The sequence below is a fragment of the Emydura macquarii genome, unplaced genomic scaffold, assembly GCF_026122565.2.
Source record: "Emydura macquarii macquarii isolate MOO-44397 ecotype Brisbane River unplaced genomic scaffold, CSIRO-AGI_Emac_v2 contig_480, whole genome shotgun sequence".
Taxonomy (NCBI): domain Eukaryota; kingdom Metazoa; phylum Chordata; order Testudines; family Chelidae; genus Emydura; species Emydura macquarii.
In genome coordinates this window covers 5,763,192-5,790,108 of record NW_027130617.1, presented here as the reverse complement: position 1 = coordinate 5,790,108, position 26,917 = coordinate 5,763,192, and the positions used below count along the sequence as shown (strand labels likewise).

At 37.3% G+C, this 26,917-nt stretch overlaps 1 protein-coding gene across 4 annotated transcripts in view; it reads left to right on the top strand.

Annotated features, from left to right (window-relative positions):
- The window catches only part of LOC137146829 (uncharacterized oxidoreductase ZK1290.5-like), a 64,335-nt gene that overhangs the window by 3,421 nt on the left and 33,997 nt on the right, over positions 1 to 26,917 (top strand). For all 4 annotated transcript variants that reach the window (XM_067538364.1, XM_067538362.1, XM_067538363.1 and 1 more), the window contains 2 exons: positions 16,912 to 17,160; positions 23,854 to 23,955. In XM_067538364.1, coding sequence (XP_067394465.1) covers positions 16,912 to 17,160; positions 23,854 to 23,955 — 351 coding nt within the window. The remainder of the gene's footprint in view (positions 1 to 16,911; positions 17,161 to 23,853; positions 23,956 to 26,917) is intronic.

Genomic DNA, 26,917 nt, shown 5'->3' with positions numbered 1-26,917 from the left:
TTTTCAGTGGTTATTTAGTCAGTTCATGAAAACAATGAAGTGGATCATCACATTAAAAAAAGTTACTCGCTTTTGTTTATCTGCTTAAAGTATTTAGTTCAAATCCAATTTACTAATATTATGACCAGGAGCTTTGTGGTAAACATTGTGTCATTGGTGGGGATGAGGTTGTGTAATATAAGTATGGCATTTTCAGCCAATATATTCTGTAATACAAACACAGGATTGCCAACCACAAGTATTCAAAAATCATGAGTCAGGCCCCTGAGTCATGAAGTAGGCTTAAAAATCATGAGATTTTTAAAAATAATACATTTGGGAAGTTTTATATTTGCCTTCTGTGTTTGAGTCTTTAGGGTTCCCATTCTCCAGCAACCATGAGGGCTAGTTCCAGAGGGGTAGCTGTGTTAGTCTGTATACAGCAAAAACAACGAGAGTCCTGAAGCACTTTAAAGACTAACAGTGACAATTACTTCTTGTAATTTAGATATCCCTTCCAAATCCCTATTCAGACGCAGTCTGATTGTGTCAAGTTTGCATATGAGTTCCAGCTCTGCAGTTTCTCCCTGAAGTCTGTTTTTGAAGTTTTTTTTGTAGAAGAATGGCAACTTTCAAGGGCTAGAAATTTTTGAAAGCTGAGATTCTCATGTAATCAAATAACTCCTGGAGCTAGGGCTTTAAGAAGAATACAGAAAATCACAATAGCAGACAACACTGCAAGCAGTGATTATAAAGAGAGTTCTTGGCATGATAATGTAATCCTAGCACAGTCACCAATCCTGCTGCCAGGCATGAGGGTTCATGTATGGGGGTCCATTTGCAGAATTGTGGTCACAGGCAAAACTCACACTGAGGTCAATGGGATTTTGGATTGGGCTCTCTATACAGATATTTTTGCTGAAGGCTACTAGATGTCATTTGCTGTATTTGCTGTCATTTGCCTTGCTTTTTACTGTATCAAACCCTTCTTTGTGCTATAGCAAGTCAATGCCTTATTCTGAGACTTTTGGAATTACAGATAAGACTTTGCAGGATTGAAGCTGCACTGTTCTTCACCCAGTGGGTCAAATACTAGTAGTTTATTAACAGTCATATTATGGTGCTATGTGAGTGAATTTGGCTTTTTATAATAATTGTTATTAATAAAAGCAAGTTTCTTCAAATAAAAAGATCATATTCTGTGCCTGAAAATAGGAGAATGATAGTGAAAATAATTGTTTTGTCAATAACAAAATTAAAATGCAAAATACTGACTGCACAGCAAACTGTCCTACATTAAGGCTAATACTTTAGGGAGCTTTTACATAAAAATGAAAAAGAAAGTAGAAACCTATCTGGACACACAATAACTATCTCGGTCAAGGCTAGCAATGGGTCAGAGAAACTGCTTCATAAAAGTCAGCATAGCTGGGAATACAAACTCCCCAGAATATATCCCTGCTATGCCTATTCAGGCATCAGAGTTTCCATAAAGTTTGAAAGAAAAGATTTCCCTCTTATCAATGAGGCAGAGCAAAGCAGGTATTCCTTCCCTCTGCCCTTTGAGAATTAAAGAAAAGGATTTTCTTGTTCACTGAACTGCAGTTGAAATATCCTGAAAAAATAAATGTCTTTTGGATTAGAACATTCTTTTTGGCTGTCTGTAGGACACGTTACACATCCACTACCCCAATTTCAGATCTCTCCCTCACAGCCATCAGAATTTTCACCTTGGCTGATGGTTCTGAAGAATCCAATCATTAACCGATGTTGTGTATTTTGTGTCTTGCCTAATTACCTAGGTTGCCATAGCAACAGAGGGTAGCTTGTTGCCATAGCAATAGAGTTAGACTATTAGGGGATAGCTCAGCCAGTCCTGGCTGGTTTTAGTGTTAGTTCAATAAAGACTTTTCATGGGTTTGCATCTCTCTGCGTTCTGTGCTGATTTCTCTCTGACTACAAGTACTTTCCAAGGATTTAATATAACAACTGACATGCAGCCTGAACTACTCTCTTATTCCTAAAGATTGTCCCGCCATTAAATCAGCATAGCAGCATGTAGGTAGGAGAGTGAGAGTAATCCTGCACTGCAGCTGCCTGTGCTGTACATATTCAGTTGATAAATAGAGGATTTCAATCTTCCCGACATACAAAAGGCACAAACTTTCCCAGATAGGAGGACGGGGGAAGGACTGGCTGGGATAGAAGCATAGCCAATAGATCCCACAAAGGGAAGCAAACCAGCCACGGGGTGAGTGCAGCCCCAAGACTATAGTAAATACTGTCTAGGGCTCTGCTGCTACTCTTCAGCCAGGAGGATTTCTCCCTCCTTCCCCCCTGTATGGAGGCCGGGAATCTCGCACCTGATTTTCAAACATTTTTGTTCATGACTATTAATTTTTCGCACGTGTCTTATGGAAAATTTAATCTGAGCTCTTGTATGTTGTAAAGCAAACTAATTAATTTGACCATTTGCTTAAGATTGGAGTCCCTTTCATGCATCATTTGAAGAGCTTTTATTTTTTTTCCTCTTCTCCTTTGTGACCTTTCCAAAAGCCTCTTTCATTTGACAGCATGTTGTAAAACTTAAGTACCTTTTCCAAACCATTCCACATTAAGCATTATTCATTCTGCTTTAGTTAGATATTACAGCTTCTCTGTGATTTAAAAAAAACAACCCAAAACCAAAAGCACTTGTGTTCTTTGTCTGGTTTGCTGGAATCAAACCAAACAGAAACCATCAAGTAATTAAGCTGTAAAGTAAGAGGGGTTTCCACTTCTTTAATATAGAATAGAAGGTATTAATATTCACATGTAGTTTCTTTTCAAGTTTGTGGGGCTGATTCTCCATTCGCCTTCTCCAGTTTGACATTGATTTTACACACTTCTGACTTCAGTGACGTTATCCTAACTTTACACCAATATAAATGAGGGCAGAATCAGGCCCAATGGCTTCAGGAGCAAACTATCAAAGACAGAGCATGAAATCCTGGCTCTGTTGAAGTCAGTGGGAGTTTTTCCATTAACTAATGGGGTCAGGATTTCACTTAGAATCTTTCTTTTACATGTGGGTAATTTTTAATGTTTACTGCACAGTGCCAAAAACATTTTGAGCACAGCCATAAAACTGGAGCCACTCAGTACCATTGAGAAAATTAGTTTTAAATCACTGAAGTGTTTATCACTACAGTTTATCACTACAGTTAAAATATATGTATTTTACTCTGTTTGAAATATTTTCCTAATTCAAATAATTTTGTTTTATTATCTTTTAACCTTACTTTAGTAAGGGTTTGATGTAACTGTCAGAGAGTGTATGAAGTGGTCTATGTAATTCAAATGGTTCATTTTATTCCCTTTGCTTTAGTTTTTTTAATTTAATTCAGAGCACTGTCTTTGATCTGTGATAGTTGAATTGAAGAATAAGTTCCTAACTATTGAGTTAGAGTTTATGTTGACAATGCACTAATGCAGACAATCCGCTTTTGCTGTCAGTCACTCTGAGAAAATTAGAATATGTTGATTTCTGACTGCCTCAGAAGTTATGTCCTCCACCCACCAGCCCCACTGGAGATTGTAAAACTACAAATTGCATATCACTGTATTTGGAATTGCTGGTAATTGGGGAAGAATTTATTAGCTTTTAGTATCTCTAATACGCCTTTGTATTCTTTTCAAAATAGTTTGCCTCCTTCTAGCATTCAATAAGTATTAAGCAATTTTTTATAGCGCTTCCTAAGAGAAACCACAAGAAGGGGACTAACAAAACAGAAAAGCAAGAAAATTCAGAGTTAAGTTTGAAACATGCTGGGCCAATAACTCTGTCAGATACGACTTCAAAGGGACGACTGTTGATTAACAGTGTTATAACTGTGTTGTTGTAGCTGTGGTGGTCCTAGGATCTTAGAAAGACAAGGTGAGTGAGGTAATATCTTTTATTGGACCAACTTCTGTTGGTGAGAGAGACAAGCGTTGACTCGAAAGCTTGTCTCTCTCATCAACAGAAGTTGGTCCAGTAAAAGATATTACCTCACCCACCTTGTCTCTCAATGTTATAACTGACAGCAAAATTTGTTTATCTAATCTCTTTTTTTCTGTTGCTACCTTGATAGAGCATTATATAGAATATAAATTATAAACTCACCAGTTATCTTGAGGACCCTACAATATATAGAAACAAGGCAATATTAAAAAATCCTTAACTATGCCTCAAAACACTTCAGGCAAAAAAGCATGAGACTTAGTCAATTTATATTCAGATTTGTGACCAAAGTATTAATTCCTGAAAATACAATGCCTAGCATATTGGTGCATGCCAGGGGCTCCTAAATGCTACCACAATACAAATAAATAAATAATAATAGTAATATAATAGTAATGTGTTGTTGGTACAGCCATAACTCTGCTGGTGCTCAAGGCTTGAAAAATCCACTCAGCTGTGAAGATTGGAGAACTTTCCCTGATGATTGGTGGTAAAGGGATGCCTAAGCTAATTTCTGCAGAATTTAAGATTTAATTTAAAAATAAATTATAACTCCTGTGGAACTGAATGGACCCCTATGGACAGTACAGTGCTGTCTTCATAAGTCTATATTTTACTAACTTGTACTGATTTCAGCATTCAGGGTTAGTACGTACCATCAATTTGCATTATGACAATATAATATTTCCTGTATTATTCTCTGTTCCCTTCATTACAATGCCTAATTTTTCTGGAGCAAACAAAAAAGCAGATCACTGCTCTTTCGCAATAATATCTCATGAGAGGTTACAGATAATTCAGAACCTCTTGGTGCATGCATGCAAATATTTTAAATTCTGCCTTCCAATGTACATTACCTTGCACATGTCCACACTAAATCCTGCAGTTTTGTTACCCACTTTTCTAGTTTTGTTAGGTTAGTTTTAGAGTTGCTCAGTCCTTTCTAATCTTGACCAACCAAGAAAGTGCCTCCTGCTGTTCCCACTGAAATCAGTGGAAGTAGCAGCAACATTGGGCTCTAATTTTTTGTCAACCACAAATTTTGCCACATTGCTTTTTGCACCTCTTTCAGATCAAGAAATTTATGGAACATTGGTCCTGGTATTAAACTCTATGGCATGCCCCACTATTAATCTTATTGCATACTGAGAACTGGCTGTTTATTTCTTCCCTTTGTTTTCTATCTCAACCAGTTTTTTGGTTTTGTTGTAATCTTGACAGGATTTTACTTCTCACCCAGGGTTACCAAGTTTCCTTAATAGCCTCTTGTGATGAACTAAATGCCATGTCTATAAATCTCTTTTTCTCTCATTCATCCACCAGTTCAGTAGCTCTGGCCTTGAGAAGCTGTACTTGATCTTTGAGGCCCTCCAGATACTTCACTTGCTACATACGTTCAAAAGATGGCTAATCTCCAGGCAGCAGTACATTTGCACTCAAGGCAACAAAATGAGCATCCTGTTATATCCTGACTAAACTGTTGGCCTGCTCACTCCATTGCTTTCCCTAATTTCACCCAGTTCCAACTTGGTGCTTGTTTACTTTATTTTAAAAACTTGCTAAACACCAATCTAACTTATTTTTTAAAATGTGCACTTTTTTTGCTTCCATTTTTGTATAAAACAGTCCTGAAAGGTCTTGTTTTTTGGGAGAGAAGTTGCTTCTTCCTCTGCCCTGCCCTTTAGAAACATTCAGTACTTTCAAAACTATCCTTCTCTGTTTTTGTTGGAGTCATTGGAGAATTAGACCTGGTCTATACTGCCAGCGGCGTCAACGGAAGAGATGCAAGCTACGTACTGAAACTTGCGTATCTCCTGTCAACCCACTAACATTCCCTTACCAGGGTGTCTACTCAGCTCTGTGTTGACAGGAAATGCAGTCCAGTTGATGCAGCAATACTCTTTTCGGGGGGGGAGGGTGGATTTACTGTGTCGGCCGGAGAGCACTTTCATGATGGATTGTGCAGGTCTCCACTGCCTGCTCAATCGATCCTGCTGCATCGATCCATGGAGCCCCACAGCCCTGGCAGTGTAGACATACCTAGAGAGAACAAAACTGAGTTTTATCTGAAAAGACAGGGGACTGTTAAATCTTTCACAAAAAATTTTCCTACCCAAATGTTTAAGTTAAATAAATGTTACCAAAAGAAACACAAGGAGTTTTAATTAAGCCTCATTTATATATCATACAGACAAAAAAAGGGACTCAAATACAATTTTTCCCTCATTGTAGTCATGTTTAACCCCCGCTCTGGTTTTAGAACTAAAAAGTTTAGAAAACAGCCACGAACAGCTCTCATCTGGTTAATGTTGTTTAAGAAGTTTAAAGCACTGACCCATCTGTAGCACTCCCTAGTCGTTGAAAAGGGCAAAGTTTACATCTGGTAGCTAAGTAACATTGATTGACCAGTTTATTGGAAAGAATGGTTCAGTTTTTGAATCTCTAATTTCAACTAAACTGAACACAGAGTTGGGAAAAGAGTACGTAAACTCCCTTATAGGCATAATGGGAAGACAATTTGAGAATAAATTTAAACCACTTGATTTTGAAAATGATTCTAAAGGAAATGACCTTGAAGTGGGTATAACAAAAGATTGATGATTTCTTTGTGCTAAAGACAACTGTTCTCTCTTCGCAGGTTTGCTTTCACAAGGGGAATCAAAAAGTGGGTGAAGCCATTGGGAGCTTTGCCATGATTTTTCAGAGATTTGTCGTAAACTTCTGGATCTATTTAGAAAAAAAATACAGAGGATTTTATAGTATGTAAGAAATGCATGACCTGAATATTTGTACCAAGTTCATACTAGTGCCAAAAATGTCTGTGTAAGTGTGGCCCCCCTCAAGTGAATCCTAGGGACTCTTGATTGGTTGCAGCCATATTCCTATACTTATGGTTCTGAAGAAATGTTTATGAAGAAAACCCAGGAGGGCCTCCTGGAATTCACAAGGCCAAATTCCGCCTTCAGTTGCATTTCCATTTGGATTAGGGTATGTGGTGTGAGTGCTGCCACCCAGTGGGGAGTAAGAGGAAGGGGAAATAGTGTAAAAGTACCTTTGTTCATATTTTTGGGAGGGGAGAACCCTATAGAAAGGTACTTCCTTTCAGAACAGATTCCTCATGTGTTATTCCTGCACGACATTGTTTGCTTTACGAAGACTGGCTCACGTGAATGCTCTCCTATCTACAAGAACAGTCTCTCTATTTGTCCAAATTCATGATCAGCTCCACACATTAACTCTGCTTTAACAGCAGAAAGTTAACTAGCTTAATCTCATGCTGGCTTCTCTTGCACTTTTTGATCATGTAACAAGGACACAAATTGTGTCACTGGCACTCATCCCTACAGTAAGAGGACAGTAAGAATTCTGCACCATCATCCAATGAGGAAGTGATCCTCACTTGTATGAAAGGTAGCAGCAGTAAGTAGCCGTTTCCATTGCCCAAGATTAGTTAAATCCAAAAAGTAAACAATTAACAATAATGAAAAGTAAATTAGATTTTTAAAACAATCACTTTTGATAATAAAATTATATTACTATAGATGAAGACATTTTAAATATATGATTTTTAACCCAATAGTGGTGATTTTAACTGAAAATGGTTTTGTATAATATAAAAATCCAGTTTGTATTTTCTTTCTTTGATAGTGGTCTCATAAAAGATAAAAGAAATAACATAAAGCAATCTCCAGATGGGCAATAGAGCAAACCTAAATATATTGAATTTTAGACATTCACTGGTGTTTTTATGATGTAGAAAGATATTTTAAAATTTTTTGTTTAAAAAAGGGGTTTTCTCCCCCTCTTTCCCCCCCCTTTCGCATATCACGTTTGGAACATAAAGCCCCCACTTCCTTCTTTGCCTAAAGTCCTTGGCAAGATCTTTGGAAGAGATGAATAGTGATGTCACATGAGGCTGTAATCTAAACTGCTGCAGCTCTCATCTGTCTTGTCTGAGGGAGAAGTGGTGCTGATTTGCAGACTTTCTTCAGGTCCTCTAGTATTCTTGCCAAGGACCTCCAGCAAAGAGAGTGATATGAAGACCTGATTATGCAGAAAACAAGCAAGAGGAAAAACAAGATGGGAAAAAAGGGTATTTGCAAATCGTCTTTGAGGTAGTCTTTATACGTTATAAAGAAACATAGGGAGAAACTTTTATTTTTTACTTTTTGCTGTTCACATTTACTAAAGTTTCACATACAGTATGCTCAGTTCCCTATGCTCAGTGCACGAAAGGAAGTCCTTTGCATTCTAGTACATAATAATCTAAGGCTATGTGTAATAGAAATTATGAAACATGTAGTTCGTCTTGGAGACATTGAAAATTTATTTTTTTCATTGTCTTATTTGAAATTAAAAACAAAACACATTTAATCAAAAGGGTACCTTATTGTCAAACTTCAGCATTCAGTCTGAGGCCCCAGTGCTGCAAACATGTTCTGAGGCAGACCTTTGCACCCACCCAAAATCTAGTGGACCTCAGCAGGATTCCATGTGAGTCTAAGAGACTGCATTAGTTTTCAGGGTTGGGGCCTTGTTTCAAGAAGATATCTAACCACATCCTAACTTTAAGCACATGAGTAGTCCCATTGGCTTCAGGGGCACTGCTATTGTGGTTAAAGTTAGGCGCAAGCATAAGTACTTTGCTGAACTGGGGTCTAAATCAGCAATAGCTCTCAGGTATACTATGATGATAGTTATTGTAGCTATATTTTTGACACCTAAGGTATCTAGATATATGAGCATTGTAGATTTTAACTTTCTTTGTACATAGGTATTTTAAGTGTTAGTTTTGTAATTATTGACATCATAGTAAATTAACTCTTTTTCCTGCATCTGTTTAATATTTTTTTAAATATTGCCATCCCTCTCATAGCTGCACAGCCATAAATGGTACATTGAACATTTTTGCAAATATGAAGCCCATAGTTTATACTGTAATAGATCAGTCTCATACAAAGTTTCTTTCTGCCGGGAAGTTTGTCCTCAAAAGTAATTATCTCCTTGTGATAGATCACATTTGCCTCATACCTTTATGTGAAATGCCTTAAAAAAAAAAAAAAAAAAAAAAAAAAGGGGGGGGGGGAGTCATTTACCTGGAAAAGGATTCAAAATATTTAATATTGTTGATCAACTATTATCTTTTTTAATTTACTTGGTAACAGCTAATATAAGTGCATTACAAGATCTTCATCAGAGTGATACAGGTTGATTTATTAAAAGCCTAAAATAAGGTATGGGAGCAGGGAGAACATTAATGTTATTTCTGTTCAGTTTACTTACTTTTAATTTATACATTTTGCCAATGTGCTGCGCATATCATCCTGGCCAGTTATGAAGTTAAAGTTCCATCAACGTATAATAAGCACTGGAAGTAATTTAAATTGAGTTAACAAAAGGGATGAAATGAAAATCATTTAAAACTGGTTCACACCAGCAATTCTTCGTGCACTATTAACTGCTAAGATCTAGTCACAAAACATTATTCTGAGAAGAAAAGGTTTATTGAACCCTAGAAATTGGATTTGATTTATGCCAGAAAATCTGCCTTTTCACTGCTTGAGATTTCTATGGAAGAAAGCCACAGTCTTTTACCAAATGGTTTCTAAGGAAACATCTTATAGCAGAGCATCTGAAAACAATTTGGTTGTTAATGAGAAATAGTTCTCATGATGGTGGGAAAGTGTTGAGTGAAAGAAAAGGCTGCAAGATTTGGCAGTCTGTCCATAAAGGCATTTAAATAAATGTGTGCTGCAGTTCATCTTATGAAATTTCTACATGGATTACACATTCATAGCCTGCCTTTCAAATGTGCAGGTCTGATTTCAGAGCTGTTCTTCCCTAAAGATAAACTCTACAAAGAGGTTATAAGCAGTAGGAAGAAACATTTGTATCCGAAAGCTGGGTACTTCAAATAGTTAGCGTATCAGAGCTCATGTCACCCTGCAGCAAAGGTCTTTGCTCTGGGTCGTACTGTGACTTTTAAAAACAGAACTGCATTAGTGGATTTATGGCTGCTGAGCAGCGTTCAGTGACAGTGAGTGGAGGTATTCTTCCTGAAGAATGCCGAGGCATGCAGGGCCTCTATGGTTGCTATGGGGAGTACTCTCAGAAGTGATTCTAATACCTCCTTTTTAAAGGTCCTGATTAGAGAAATGCTAGCTGATGATGTGCAGGGCAGGGCCTGAATCTTGTAGCAGATCATCAGCATCTGAGTGTCCTCATCCTACCCTGGCCAGCCATGCCCCTTTTGGGGTTTAGATTGCCTCTGTCAATAATGGCTCACCTCCCCCCCGCACACCCACTCTACACCTCATCGCTGTCCCCCATTGTGCTCAGGAAGCCTAAACTGCAGCATTCTGGCTTCTCTCCCCCCCCCACCCAAGAGTGGAAAAAGGCTCCTACCTTCTCCCACATTAGCACAACTAGAATCGAACTGTGTTTTGCCTTTCAGTGGCTGAGTGGAGTTGTAGGGAAGCTCTGTTGCTTTCTTTTATTCCTCCTCATATGCACGTCTACCAGTTTATTTTAACTAGAAGAGTTCCAGAGGGGTAGCCGTGTTAGTCTGTATATAGCAAAAACAACGAGAGTTCTGTAGCACTTTAAAGACTAACAATTTTAATGTCAGTAGGCATAAGCTTTCGTGAGCCTCAGCTCACTTCCTCAGATGCAGTTGGTAGAAATGATACAGCAAAATAGGAAACTAGAAAATATATAGAAGGCAACATTTACATATCCAAGGGCATAGATAACAATGGGGAAGCCGGGTACTTGAGGCTTGATGACAACCATTGAGTAGGAGGTAAGAATGGGTCATCAGAGCAAATTACTTCTTGTAATGAGTTAGCCATTCCAAATCCCTGTTTAAACCCAGTTTGAATGTGTCAAGTTTGCAGATAATTTTTAACTCAGCAGTTTCTCTTTCAAGTCTGTTTTTGAAGTTTTTTTGGAGAAGTACAGCAACTTTCAGGTCAGCGACAGAGTGCCCTGGGAGACTGAAGTGTTCTCCGACTGGTTTATGACTGTTATTATTTTTTATGTCTGATTTGTATCCATTTATCCTTTTGCATAGCAATAGTCCAGTTTGGCCAATGTACATGGCAGAGGGGCATTGCTGGCACATGATGGCATATATAACATTAGTGGATGTGCAAGTGAATGAGCCCGTTACGGTGTGATTGATGTGGTTAGGACCAGTGATGCTGTCACTAGAGTCGATGTGTGGGCAGACTTGGCAACTGGGTTTGTTGCAGGGATAAGTCCCTGGGTAGGATTTTTTGTAGGGTGTATGGTTGCTGGTGAGTATTTGCTTCAGGTTGGGGGGCTGTCTGTAAGCCAGACGGGTACCCAGAAGTCACCTACTACAGGACAGATCCAACAAAGAAAACAACAGAACACCACTGGTCACCACCTACAGTCCCCAGCTAAAATCTCTCCAACACATCATTAAAGATCTACAACCTATCTTAGCAGATGATCCGTCTCTCACTCAGGCAGTGGGTGGCAGACCCATCCTGGCTTACAGACAGCCCCCCAAGCTGAAGCAAATAGATGCCCTGATTGTCCGTTTCTCCCACAAGCCACAATGTGCTTTTATCCACACAGCTCTGTACATGTGGAATACCCTACCAATTGGGATCCACCAAGCCATCACATTCTCTTCATTCAGAGATTAATTAATTAATTAATCCTTAAAATTCATTCATTCATTCAGATGATCCATCTCTCGCTCAGGCAGTGGGCGGCAGACCCATCCTGGCTCACAGACAGCCCCCCAAGCTGAAGCAAATAGATGCTCTGATTGTCCGTTTCTCCCACAAGCCACAATGTGCTTTTATCCACACAGCTCTGTACATGTAGAATACCCTACCAATTGGGATCCACCAAGCCACCACATTCTCTTCATTCAGAGATTAATTAATTAATTAATCCTTAAGATTAATATCTTTCACAATGGCCACAAGAAGTAACTAAGCAATAATAATTACAACGAAAAAGATTTAATTGGCCGTTTGAGATATACCCATGCCTAAGTTAAAGTAACTGCAAGATCTTATTGTTGTAACCCTTGACTTTCCTCTCCTCCTTCGTTCACTACAGTTTACCTCCACTAAGCACATAGTTTTATGTTCAAATGTTGCAAAGTTTTAAAAGTTGAGCAAAACTCAAAAATAGTCAGGAGAGGAGAAGGGGAGAGAGGCAAGCCACATAAGTGGGGCTTGGGAATGAGAGCATATTATCACTTTTATTGCAGGTTAAACAATGCATTTGGTATCTTAGTGCTCTATCCCCACAAAAGGGAGCTCTCTGCTCAGGGGAAAAAATGACTGAGGTTCTGTTGTGCTCTGATATCTTAACATCTGTGTGGGCTGTGCACCTTTTTTCTTTTAAGGAATTACTTCTGCAGGGTTGGCCAAAACCTCATCCACATAATGCAATCTGACTAGTGTCTTCCCTCATTTGTAAGATGAAGTTTGTGGCATATGGAGGCCATACACTAAAGCTGGTTTGGAAATGGGGGGGAGGGAGGAATACGTGAAAATGATCACAAATTTATGTTTCTGTTTTTTGTTGAAATTTCCCTGTCAGTTTTACTGCAGCCCTATTGTTTCCATAGGTTGCACTTCTATATTAAAGATGACAGGGGCTGCAGTTCACTCCATTGTATGTATGTTAGGTGCTGCTCTTGGACTTCTGGCAAGTTGTGAATGTATTCCTCACTTGAGCAAAGTCTACATTTATTTGGAACATAACTTGATCCCAAAAATGAGATTAATATATAAACATTGTGTTAAAATTATACAGAGTGACAATTTCATAACAAAATGAAACTTTCTGAGACCAGCTAGTACATAGGAAAACTCTGTGTTCTTCCCAAGCAGATAAGACACAATGAATTACTTATTATGGGACACTAAATACAGCTTTCATAGTAAATGACCCTGTTATTGAAACATAAACCATCATATAGCAATAAGAGTGTTTGTGATTTGTACTGCAATAGTTGTAGAGAGTTAACATGAGGCAGTCTGGTTCTGTGATAGAAACTTGAGTTACTTTTAAAACTGTTTTACACTTTGTTAAAAGTCATGCAAAAATAGACATGTCACTGTTTAATTTAAATGCAGTCTGATGGAATAAAAATGTTCTAGTTGAGTAATTAATCATATACCAGAACCAGATAAGGTCAGATAAATTAGCATGCTTATGGGATCTACATATTCTTTTCTTTCTGTGTTCACAGTCATGTAAAGGCTTACACGTGTACGTAGACACATTGACTTCAAGTACGTAAGTTTAGTAATAATAAAATGAGAGTAACCCAGTGAAGAACCAGACCCTATTATTTTAGATGTTAAAAGGTTATAACTTAATATGAAATGGGATCATTTTCATATTAGCACACACAGCTTTAGGATATAGTTCTCCATGGGGAAAAAAAGTAGTGCCTGGTACTCCTTTGCATTAATATTGACCAAAAACATCTCTAGCAAAATGTCTACAACTTCCAGTGAAGTAGGAGAGGGAAGGGTAAGGGAGCTGCTTTGCTTATATGGCTTGCATTCCATCCCTTTGATTATTTTTGTCACTTGCCTCTGAATCCTTTCCAATTTCTCTACATCCTTTTTGTACAGTGGTGACCAAAATTGGACACAGTACTCCAGCTGAGACTTGCGCAGCATGAGGTAGAGTGGTACTATCACCTCCTGAGATTTGCATGCTATGCCTCTATTAATGCAACCTAAAATTGCATTTCTTTTTTTTTTGCAGCAGCAGCAGCATCACATTGCTGACTCATGCTGAGGTTGTGCTTCACCACAACTCCCAGATCCTTCTCAGCAATGCTGCTGCCGTGCCAGTTTTCCCCCATTCTGTATTTGTGCATTTGGTTTTTCTTCCCTAAGTATAACACCTTATATTTGTCTTTGTTGAATTTAATTTTGTTGTCTGTAGTTCAGTTCTCCAATATATCAAGATCCCTCCAAATTTTAGCTCAATCATCCAAAGTACTGGCAACCTCCCAGCTTTGTGTCATCTGCAAACTTGATCGGTATGCTCTCTATACCTACATCCAGGTCATTAATAAAGATGTTAAACAACTGTGGATCAGAAAGATAGTACATTCAAATAATGGTAAAAGTTTGGCTTAACAGTAAAAATAAAAAACCCAACCAACCAAAAATAAAAAAAAAAAAAATAAGTTCAGAGTTAAGGTTATACTTCTATTCTTAACTCATCCTAGTTCCCCTCTGAATTACAGCACATATGGTTCTACAACAATATGAATAATGTGAGAAGCCTGTAATTCCTAGAATTCCTTGTCTGAATAGCATTATTAACTCTGAAATACTTGGTTTTCATGATTTCAGTGGTTCATACTATATACTACTCTCTCTAATTGTTGAGGGACTTTAATTTACTGTAGCAGGGCTGATATGGCTTATTTTAATTTACAGATATTCAGAGAATTCCTTCCCATTGTCTGTTTATTTCCTCTGAACATAGTACACACTCAGTCATTAGAAGAGAAACAATAACAAACTGAAATCTCAGATATCCCTGATCATAAAAGGGTTAAAAAAGTAAAAGTTTTTGTGTCCTAAATATTCTTACTGGATTCCATTATGCATGAAAAGGGTCTGAGTCCATGTGCAAGACCTCTGAATGAACTTCATTCATTCTGTACTTGGAAATGTCTATTCAACCACAAACAGACACAATAGTTACAACCTAATTTCTTTGGCACCAATAACAGCTTATTAAAAACGAAGAGATCATTATGAAAAAGTGTAGTAACTTTTCTATGGTAGCTATATAATTTACATTCCTTTAACATCTCATGGTGTATTTGTATAAGTATATTATTTTTAAATGGTTAAAGTGTGGTAATATTACATTCATTTTACATTTCTGAACAAAATTAATATGAAGTTTTTGCAACATCTAGTATATAAATATAATTTGTTTTAGCTTTGTGAATATTAATATGAAACAAACATATGCATACTCATTTCTGAATCTTTTGTGAATGAATTCTCATGTTATTCATATTTAGTGCCAATATTTAAGGACAAAAATAGCACTTTTATCCCCACCATGTTTTTTCTCTTTTAAAATATTAACATTTTATTTCATATTTGAAGAAGTAAAAGATTTGCTGTGTCCTTGCTAAAAGTACAGGAGTACAGTATTATCCCTTCATTAGGCCTTATTCTGATCTTACTTGCTTTGGTATAAATTAGGAGTAACTCCACTGAAATCAGTGGTGTTACATCAGAATGTACATCAAAATGGGTGCAAGTTTGTGCAATATCAGGTTAAATGATGTTTTGTTTGATGTAATGGGAGAGATTAGATGGATATAGTGTCATGACTTTCATTCTGAGATGATGACTGAACATACTGTAACAAGAATTTAGGAGAATCTAGCTTGCTTTATTCATGCAATATAGGGATTCCCTAAACTCTCCTGAATCTTACAACAATTGGTTAGAAAGTTCCAAGAGCCGGAGTCCCATGGAGGGAGAATGGGCAGTGACTCCCACTCTTCCTCTTATGCAGGAACAGTAGACATGAGGAGGATAGGAAAAAAAAGTTATTTTATTTATTTCCCTGGGTTCTCCTTTGTGATACCCTTAATGAATATATACACGGTATATCCATCTGGTAAAGGTGTGGATCTTTGTGTCAGTGTAGAATGAAACCATTTTGGAGGGTGAAGAAAACCAGCAAAGGATACCCTTGAATAATATTCTTCTGCATCCTGGATTCCTTTATCTCTTTTAGATTCTGCAGTGACCTGTAGAGCTGGTTATACTTAGGGTCTGATACTGCAATTTGTATTGCGCAGGCAGACTGCTATGCCCGTGGAGAGTCCCAGTGAGGCTCCGTGTGGATGCAACAATCTCCCTGTCCGCTATTGGTCGCAGGATAGCAGCCATAGCCTTAACAAGTCACTTTTATGAGTTGACTGAGCATGTCCCCAAACAGAAATTGTGGAAAATATTGCTTCAGAAAAGAGTTTGAAGGGCTTGTAGCATGAAAAACAACTAACAGGAAGATAGAAGATAAGCCCCCTCCTTGCGCTCACAAACACTCTTTATCTTACAGCCTTCCTGCTAATGGCTTTTCCTGCTACGTCTCCTCATCCTTCCATCCCCTTGACATGTAAAATACATTTATTTAGTACATCCAATGAACGACTAGCAGTTCAAATTACACTGTTTTATCACTTAAACCCCATTTATGTCCATTTTCTATCCCATCTGTATCTTACACCACAATTTCAGTCACCAATGAATTTGGCCGGGAGATTTATATGGGAGTTACACCTGTTTATATTAGAGCTTAATATGGCTCGTTATATAGTATAGTGTTGACCTGGGCCTATGTGGAATTTGACAGAATAAAGACCTCAGGATTTGTCTCTTACACAGCAAACTGCTGAATCTAGCTTATTCTTTTTAAGAAGTGACAATCTAATACTTTCATTTTTTGTTAATATTTTCATCATGTAAATATTTATATTACACCCCATGTGGAGAATGAATGTGGCATATATTTATTTGTTATACCATGTATATAACTTGTCTCTGCCCTTTTCTAAAGATACAGCTTTCAGAAGTAACTAACTATAGTAGCATATACGCATAGGTCATGAAATCCTATAGGCCTGATTCTGATCTCACTTTTTTTAAAACAGTTTTACACTGCTGAAATGCCAGTGGAGTTGCTCCTGATTTACACCAATGTAGGTGAAATCAGAATTAGACCCTTTGTGTTCTAGGGTCTGGGTGTTTTTACTATACACTCGCACATTTCTTTCATATAATGATTTGAGAAACCAATATGTTAATTGTCACAACAGCAAACACTGAAAACTGAAAAATCTGGCAAAATTCTATTTATCACTAAGTAATAACAATTCATGTCTATTAATTTTTGCTTAGGTACATCCCATCAAGGTGGATATTCCCATGATGCTGTGGTATATGCACTACAAAAATGTGGCATTCGTCATATTGATACAGCAAAAAGATATGGCTGTGAATCACTCCTTCAGAAAGCTATCAAAGAAAGTGACGTGAAGCGAGAGGACCTCTGGATAACTACGAAACTCTGGCATAGTGACTATGGCTATGAAAACACAAAACAAGCCTGCCTGGAATCATGCAAAAGACTTGGTGTTCAGTACCTTGGTATGCCATTTTTTATATTTCTGTTTTACTATGCCTCCCATGTGCGGGTTGGGGAAGATAAATGAATTCTAGGATGGACTTCATAAGAGAAAGAGTCCACAGTTTCCCTTAGTTATATGTCTGTAAACCTCTTGTCCCAACTGATCTTCACGAGAGTTACATGCATGTAATTGAAGGCACAGAATATGGCCTTTGAGCTTTAAGATCTTTTTTGAATTGACTAGAATGAATTTTGTAAAATTGCTTTTAATTGTTAAATCGAATTGGGGATCATCTACGCAACAGTTCAAGTGTTTTGGTTAAGGAAACAAAAATTATTATAAAACTTTAAAATAAGCTCACTGTCAAACTCTTGATTGCTTGCATTGTGTATTATAGCTAATTTCTGAAATGTCCAATCTCAAAATATGGGTCACCTTTGAAAATGTTACCCTTTAAACTTTCTCTAAAATTATGAACACGTTATTAAAGTTTTTACTAGCCATGGATTTTGAGTACAATTTTCAAAAGCGCTTAAGTGACTTAGACATCTAAGCCCCATTGAAAATCAATGAGATTTAGGCACTTTTGAAAATACTATCCTGGTGATGTACCAACAGTATAGTATATCATAATCAGGGACACTGATATGGCTGCCACCAGAGTTCATGTCATAGAACATAGAATATTACCTGAGGCAAGAAGAAGCTGCGGTGGTGACACTAGTTAGTTGCCCATTGCCTTGTGATAAAAATAGGGGGATAACATAGAAATAAAAATGGAGAGTATTTTAAACTTGGGGGGGGGGGGGACACTTTCTCTTTCCTAGCTGAAGGGAGGAAAAGAAAGGGGGGAGGAAATGAAAAATAACAATCTAAGATTATCATGTTGTAGGAGCTTAGACCAAAATGTCAGTGTTGACTGCCAAGGAAAAATAAATGTAACGGTCAAACTTATCAGTGATGGCACTGAAAACCTTTCTTTTGCTTCCTTCACCATTACCAATAAATAAACTGTAAGGCAGAAACAAACAGCTTTTGTAAAAAAATAAATAAAAACAACAACAAACAAAGGTTTTGTGGAACATCTTACTGAGTGCTGAGCTTAGGGTTTTGTCCTCTCAGTGTGTTGTAAGTTGAACAAAAAGAAAATCCGAATAATTTATCAGAGCCACCACAGAGTATTCAGTAAAAGATTGTGGCATATGTCTATGCACACTTGGTATGTTCTGCTCTGTTAACTGTGCAAATGTGTCCATCAATGGCTTCCTGCAGACTAATGTGAAATGTCCGAAAGCTACTTACATACTTCGATGCAGTATAGATACAGATTACTGGAAGGATGCTCTCATAAATAAAGAGCTGCAGTCCATGACTTTGTCCTTTCCATCTAAATTAAGAAGTAACATCTTTTCTTCGTCACTGCTCTCCCTTTAGTTCATCTGCTCCTCATGTTTTGTATTTCCTCTGTTTTTATTTTGGTTGCTGTGGGCACGGGTGGTGAATGCTAATCAGAGAAAACTTGATCCAACTCCAGGAAATCTTTTTTGGATAATTTATTTGAATACTGCAAACTTATGTATCCCTCTTGGGCACTGCACTGATAAGAATGAGAACTTGTACAAATAATCGGCAGATACGTTATTTTTTGATTTGTTGATCCAAGAATAGTTGCATTGAAAAACTTATTTTCAGGTGGCAGAAGTGTTCTAGTTGCTGTTACCTTGTAGTCCCTGGAATGGCATGAGAGCAAATAAGAGAGCAAACGTGTGAGCTTGTGTTTGTTAGATATGTTCAAATCTTTTCATTGGAAGCCTTATGGCTGAGTCTTCTCTTGTTAACATCACTTTTATACTAATGTAATTCCATTGACATCTCATGAGATACTAATCTGTACTTGTGTAAATGAGGTAAGGGTCAGGTCATTTATTTTTAATATTGTGCCATTTAGCTTCAGCCTTCCTTTGAGGGCAGGAGAAAGCCCCACCTCCCCAGTGCTTCATAGAAAGTACTCTGCCTTAGAGAGGCAACTGCCTCCCAGAGTTCCCCACTGTGCACTGCACAAACTGCTGCACTACTTTAAGGGGTGCAGCATACTCCCTTTGCATGGCAAGCCAACTCTGCTGACTAACCATAGCTCCAACCATAGTTCCACCTCTCCCTGCCACCTTTGGGGTACAGTGTACCTCCAGGAAGGTAACTGGAGAGAACAGGGACCGCAGTTTCGCCCAGCCCTTAAGAGGATCAGCGCCTAAAACAGTAGTAACTGATGATTAGTTAGATGAAATAGTCTGTGTTGCTAATATTAACCAGTCACTGCTTTAAGACAAAGTGCTCCAAGCAGAATTTTATTACAGAGCCTTTCCAATGAGCACTTTTGAACAAATGGTAATAGGAGAGTAGTGTTCATGGTTTTTATTTTAATTAGTGGATTATATAGCCATAAGAAGCTGGAAATGTGTATTATTTATGGGCAGTGGTTAAAACAAATATTCCATTACTTGCGTTTTCTAAATGTGATCCTCACTCTTTCCATTTAAGATTATTGTCTGGCATCCATGATAAACCAATATGAAATAGCAGCAAATCTTATAGTTTGGCAGTACAAGAATACATTCCTTTGGATTTGGACATAGTCCCCAAAATAATTTCTTCTTGAGTGCACTTTGTGGGTTACTGCTTTGAAAAACTATTTTGTTTTCTTCATGTCTGTATTGAACTTCAGATTCTTGTTAGCTGTTTGTGTTTTACTGGGTTGAGAATTTGTGTGGAATCACAAACTTTATTCCCATTTGATGGGCCATACACTGATATTTATTAGATTACCAGCAGCACCATGTGTTGATATTCCAGTCTCAAGGCCTGCATTACTCCAGTGTGATTGCCTTTAAAGGGTGCTTGAAACAGATTTCATAGCTAAAGCATCTTGTGTTTAACAATAGTTAAATGGTTGTTAATGACCTTGATTTCTACCTTGATGCAATAATTTTTCTCTCTGGTATATAGTTGGGAATCATAGCAACTATTACTTAATTCTGCATTTAAATGAAATACATTAATTTAAATTTTCTAAGCAAGCATTTTTTTAAATGAATTATCTAGTGATTCCACTTGCACCATTGGCTGGGAAACAGAGTTCAGTCTTCAACACTGTTGCTTTCTTCAGGACTATTAGAAATGATGTTTGCTTTTTTAACAGACTATGTTTTAATATAGCTATGTATACTGTTACCTATTTATAGCCAACTAGTAAATGGCCATACACAATTTACAAAACATTTTGGTCCTGGGAGCTCTGCTCCAAATGTGTCATGCCAGTGGGCAAGAGTATTTTAGTGTATTATTTAATACTAATTCCTAACGGAAATGTGTTCAATTAATAATGTTTGTGTTTATGTAATCCTCAAAGGAGAAAAACATTAGGGCAAATCAAAGTGTGTGTGTTATGTGTATATACATTTGGTAGTGTATACACACACATATACACACATACACATAGTAAATGAAATTTCAGGACTTGATCCTGACAAATGCTGAGCACTCACAATGATTATGACTTGAACCGTAATCAGATCTCAATTTCAATGGCTAACAAAGGACTGTAACCACAGAATAAACTGTAAAAGATGAAACTGGAGTGATAGCATCACCGCTCATTGAAAGGTGCAGTATGCACTTCCCTCCCTCTCCAGCTCAGTGCTGTTGGTTGGTATAGAGAGAGAATGCAGGGTCATGGTCTAGGCCCTCACCACTCCACACACCTTTCAGATATCAAGCCTTGTCAAAGGCATCACCAGCCTGGAGGGATTCTTGCACTTGGTGGTAATATTCACCCCAGAGCACAGGGTACCAGTTAATCTCTTGTGGCCAGATCCAGGCCCCATTGAAGTCAATGGGAGTTTTGCCATTGATCTCCTTAGGATCAGGATTTGGCCCTTTAAATAGTGCATAAACTTTTGTGTGAGTGCTCTGCTTTGGGATAAATTTTACCTTAGGAGACAAAGGGCTTTAAGGGCTGGTCCCTGTACAAGGACAGAAGGAGGATGCAGAAGACTTGTGTGCTTCACCACCCTTTGCCCACTATCATGTAGATAGCCACAATCTTGCCTTTTAAAGTATATTTCAAACATTGCAATATGTACAGCCTTTCATAGCCTTTTTTCTCAACCTCTGAGTACTTTTGATGTTTTGCTTTTTAAACTAAGGTTGCTGTGATTGCATTTACTTAATCATAGAGGTTGAAATTAGCTCAAGTGCAGAGGGTTTAATTGATGAATTATGGTCTTGTTCATGTCCTCTGAATTGAAGAAAAATTCACCAAGAATTTGCTAACTGAGAAGATCGGCAAGTTGTATTGCTTTATCATGCCAACACTAAACTCATTTTGAAATATCTTTATTTAAATAAAATCATGAGATGATATGGACATCATATGTGTGGAAACATTACTCTTCTAAATCAAAAGATTCCTGAAAGACAGTTAATCCTGTTTGTATCCTAAGAAGTCTTTGAGACACTAAACACAAGGAAGGATAAATGTGCTGCATTTCTGAGATTTACAAGGCCAGAGGTCTTACAGTTCTCAAAGCTGTTAAAAGTCATTCTTCTCAGGGTGTTGCAATTTCTCGGGCAAAGTACAAAGCATCTTTGTATGTGGAAATCTGCAGAGTAGCTATTTCCATGAACATTTACTGACTGGTGCATAGCTGGATATTCAGGCTTTTGCAAGAATACCATTGCAGTTAGTGCTTATATTGAGCTTTCCCTGCATAAGTTGTTTTGACATTGCTAAGCAGTCCTGATTATTCTGGAGAACATAACAGCAACAATTAAAGATGTGTAATTTCCCTTTTTTTCAGATAACATCAGCTTCTTAACTGTACTAGTAACTTGTCCGTATTCAGTTGTGGCAATTGTCTTGTATGTTTAAATTAAAGATTTTATTTATAGTTCTTAAATAACTTTTCCAAATTTGGCTGTACATGCATATAAGAACAAAGAACTAATAGCGTTGTCCTTGAATGATCTTAGTTCTGCAAATCCTTACATATATGAGTGGTCCTTACTCAGATGAGCAGTCTTATTTGAAAGCCTATTGGACTACTCAACTCAGTAGGAATTTGATGTATTGGCTCATGGTTTTTTATGCAGCCTTCCCTACATACTTCTGCCAATGCACCTTAGTCCTAATATGCAAAAGTCTATGCTATTCTAGTCATATACCTATCAGAAGCAGACACGTATTTTGATAATTTTTCTATATCGTACACAAATGGAGACCAGGATGAAAACACCAAACTTATTTTTATTTGTCCACTTAAATCAAGGTTTGAATAATCTTGTCTAGAAATGAAAGGCTAGTGCACCAACCCAATGTGCCACCTGTCCGCAGCACTTTGGTTGAAGTTTTAGGAGATTTTTTTTTTTAAAAAGGACAGAGGAGTCCTGTTGCCACAAACAGTTATTGTAAGTGGTTGTTCTGGTGTATTCTGAAAAATACTTCTTCTATGAAGAGTTACAATTTCTCATTCCTTCATCAACGTGAGATAGCAACTATCAGAAAGAGACAGCTGTTTTAAACACAAAGAATATCTGTGGTTATGAGTGATGCACACCTCAGCCAATCACTTCTCTCCTTTTCCTGTTTGTGTTGTAAACTAGAACAGTGATTCTCAGACCTCAGTGGTTCATGAGCCAAATTAGAAATCAACATTAACCAAAAGAACCACAGTAGTGTTAATTCATTGTTTCATTTACTATAGTACTATTCATATTTATGGATAACTGGGGAAATATTTAGTTTATATATAATATATTAAAACGTATATTCATATAAAAATCTTTTACCGCAAATAAGTTCATAACTTAGTGCAAGTTGATACCTTAATTAGTTAATAACATAGTAAAAGCATCCTGATTGATTAATCATTTAGATTGATTAATAATTAAATCACAAGCTGAAGGAGACACATTAAAGGGCCACTTGCAGCTCATGAGCCGCAGTCTGGGTATCACTGGACTAGAAGCACAAGGCAGTAGCCAACCTTTTGACATTTGGGTGCCTGACATTAGACTCCTGAATCCATATTTAAGAATCTAAAATGAAAATGCCTTGATTTTCAAAGGTACTGAGCAACTCCAAATTCCATTTACAAAAATGCTAAAGATGCGAATGCTCATTGATTTCAAAGGGAGCTGGGTTTGCTCCTCACCTTTGAAATTGAGGGCGTTTCTAGTTAGGTTCTTAAATACAGATTCATCAGTGAGACTTTAGGCAACCAGACTTAAAAATTTTGGCCATAAAGTATTCCTTTCTAAACTATATTGGAAATGTGTCATTTTTGGTGAAAGAGCTGGGCTATAGATTCTATATACCTGATCTGCTGCAAACTCCTGTTCAAAGTTTAGCACCATGCATATATGTATGTAAGATCCATGACTGGGGCTCCTAGATGCTGCTGAAATACAAATAATAATAATTAATTAAATGTTTGCAGGATTGGGGCCTGAAGTGTAAAGGGTTTTGTTTATTAAATCAAGAAAGGACATATACTTACTGGTCACTTAGTAATAGTCACAAGCTTTTTGATATAGCTCGATTAGGAGTGGTTTGGTATGGTTAAGGGATAAAGAATGCCATTAAACTACTCTGCTGCATCACTGACGGGTCTTTTTTTATATAAATACAAATAAATTGGTTGTGTTTCCCTTTTAGATCTTTATTTGGTACACTGGCCCGATGCACAAGTTCCTGGTAAAAGTAATCGTGAGGTCCGAGCTGAAACCTGGAGAGCCATGGAGGACCTATATGAGAAAGGTGGGATGACTGTGAAAAATCACAGTTTTCAGGAGAGACTATAACATATTTGAACATTCAGGAATCCCATAAGATTGTGGTATGCTGGGATTTTCAAAGGAACCCAAGAAAGTTAGGTGTCCAAATCCCATTGGCTTTCTATGCAACTTGGCTCCGCAACTCTCTTGTGCACCTTTAAATATCCCAGCCCTAGTCAATATTATCCATTTGGGAAGCTAAAAAATGTTGCTTGTAAATAACATATTGTCATGTGGTGCTCCTGAAGAAGTAAATGCTGTTATGAATGATTTTTTGAATTTGTCTATATTCTATAGCTTACCAGGAGACAGGTCATTACAGTACATTTTGTGGTAGGCACCAGTTCGTATAAGTTCAAAGCCATGCCATCTAGTTTAACTTCCCTTTGATTTTTTTTTTAATTGTAAGCTGCTATTTCTCCTTACACAGAGCAGTAGTTAGTGGATCTTTGTTGTCTGTGATTTAGAAAAGGTCAACTCAAGCAAGTTGGGTGGATGAAGAACAGAAATTGAGCTGTGGGGGTTTTGTTAATTAACTTTTAAAACATCCCCTTGAAGGAGTTGCAAAGCTAAGGAGAAAATTCTTCTCTCAGATTCTGATGATAATTCTCAACTGTGTTATTCTGCATGCATCAATCCCTCATTGACATTAAATAGGAGTTTTCAGTATCTAGAAAGATTAGAAAATTGACATCAAGATTTGTCATGGATTTAAGAGGAGGATTTTGCCCCTAATGTATGCGGTATTATTATGACGTTCTCCGGTGATGATGATGTTTTCAAGCAGTAGTTGTAGACCTCATTTACAATTCCATGGAAAATTCCTAAATATCAAAGTTGGATAACAGGGATGAAAAAAGACATCCTGGCTCATGTAGTCCATTGTCTAACCCAGTGTTTCTCAATCATTGGGTCATGATCCCCAGAGGTGTCGCCGAGGCAATCGAGGTTTTTGAGGCATTAAAAATTTTATTACAATGTAAAGCAAAGAAAATCTTGCTCCTCCATTGCTCATACAACCATACCCTGCAAGGTCAAGTATTCTCTGGTCAACCTCTTGAAATACACACAAATAACGCTTATCATTGTTACCACTGATACATTTACATAAGAGTAAAAAAAATGTAAGGAGGTTGTGAATAAGGGATTGCTAACCTGAAAAGGTTGATAATACTGCCCTAACATATTCTTAAAGAACTCTAGGGACTTTGTCCTTCACCAGATTATTCTGTAGCTTAACTGACCTTGCCTTCAAGAAGTGTTTTCTGATTTCTGACCAATGTTTAGTTTATCATAGCTTCTGTTGATTGTGCCCAGTTAAGCTATTTAAACAGCTGTAAATAAATTCTCCCCTTCTTTTATATTGTTACCCCTTTCTGTTGATAGCTATCATTTCTCTTTTGCTTTTCATTTTATTTAAGCTGTGTCTGTGAGCGTGCGTGTGGGACCTATCCTAGGATCTGTCTTATTCTCCTTTCTTTATTTTGTTTTTCTCTGGAAATTTCTAATCTAATGACATCCTATTTTTAATGAGATGATGATTGAATTTTTCAAGGATCAGATCCTGCATCCAGTGAAGTCACTGGGAGCTTCATCATTGACCTCAGTGACAGCAGGATAACTACACTATTTTTCGTTCTTACACAGATACCCCTTTATATACATGCCAGAATCTTGATTGCTTGTTTTGGAGTGTATCACCTTATGAGCTCCTCTCCAGTTTATTATCCTATATCCATTTCTGAATTACTGCTTCTTGTGGAGTCTTGTCCCATTTTGCACTTTGCTGGGCTTAATTTTTTTTTCCAGCTACATCATTTAAATGTATTAAAATTTGATCTCATCTCAATTAAATTTTCATGCATCCCCAGATAATTCTGTAATTTGGTCTAGTCAAGGACCTCAGAATCCTAGGAACTCTTATCATCACATTTCTGTCTTAAAGGATGCAGAACTCTGGAAGCCCTGACCATGACCATGTGATATTGAAGTGATATGCAAACATTAACTGTCATGGAGATTTAAATACAGTGGTCCATGAGAAATATGATAAATAATTTACTTGCATGGTTTTAACTACCAAGTTTTCAGTTGAAGATTAAGCATTTGCTGCATATCTTTATCTGACATATTACAACATTTTGGTTGACACAAAAATCTCTGAGTTAACATGCTTCTCTTTGATGATTCACCTGAATCAGGATAGTCTGTCTTTAGAGGCTAAAATGTCAATGTTAATGTCAGTTTAATACAGGATTTGGTCAAGTTGTCAACTCCAGCAAAATTCTTCGTTTTCTAGGGGAAAAATACTAGCCATGCCTTGAACTAGTGAATTCTGTGTCTTTTCTGAGTTTTATATTTACTTTTTCTGATTAAACTAAGCATTGGTTCAGGTCATCTGCTTTTTTATTAATAATTACAGCTGGGTGTATTTCTTTATTTAAATAGTTCATATTTGAAACATTGGCCCTTTGGTTTTAAAATTCTTCATTTTATTAAGTGTGTAGTTGAAATGGAAGGCTCCACATTTCAAGGACTGGCCATTTCAATGAAATCATCATCATCCAGTCTATTAGTAATGGAAAGGTTGAAGTTGTTATCATTACTGGTGTTTTTACAGTAACCTACTTTGGGGTAGAAAAGACTGTAATGGATTTCCACAGAGGGATGAGAATTTTTTTTCTCTACAGAAAGACACTTATTGATGTGGGAATGATAATATTTACCTTCCTCCTAGGGAGTTGTGAGGATTAATCATTTAGGGTGGGATTTTCAAAAGCTCTCAGAGCTAACTTCAGTGGGATCAGAAAGTTTGGCTAATGGGAGTTTCACTGTTGGCTTCAGTGGGTACACAGTTAGGCCAAAGTTGAGTGCTTTTGAAAATCCCATCCTTAAAGTTTAGTTTAAATTTAAATCCAAATAAATAAACGTTAGCCTTGCAAAAT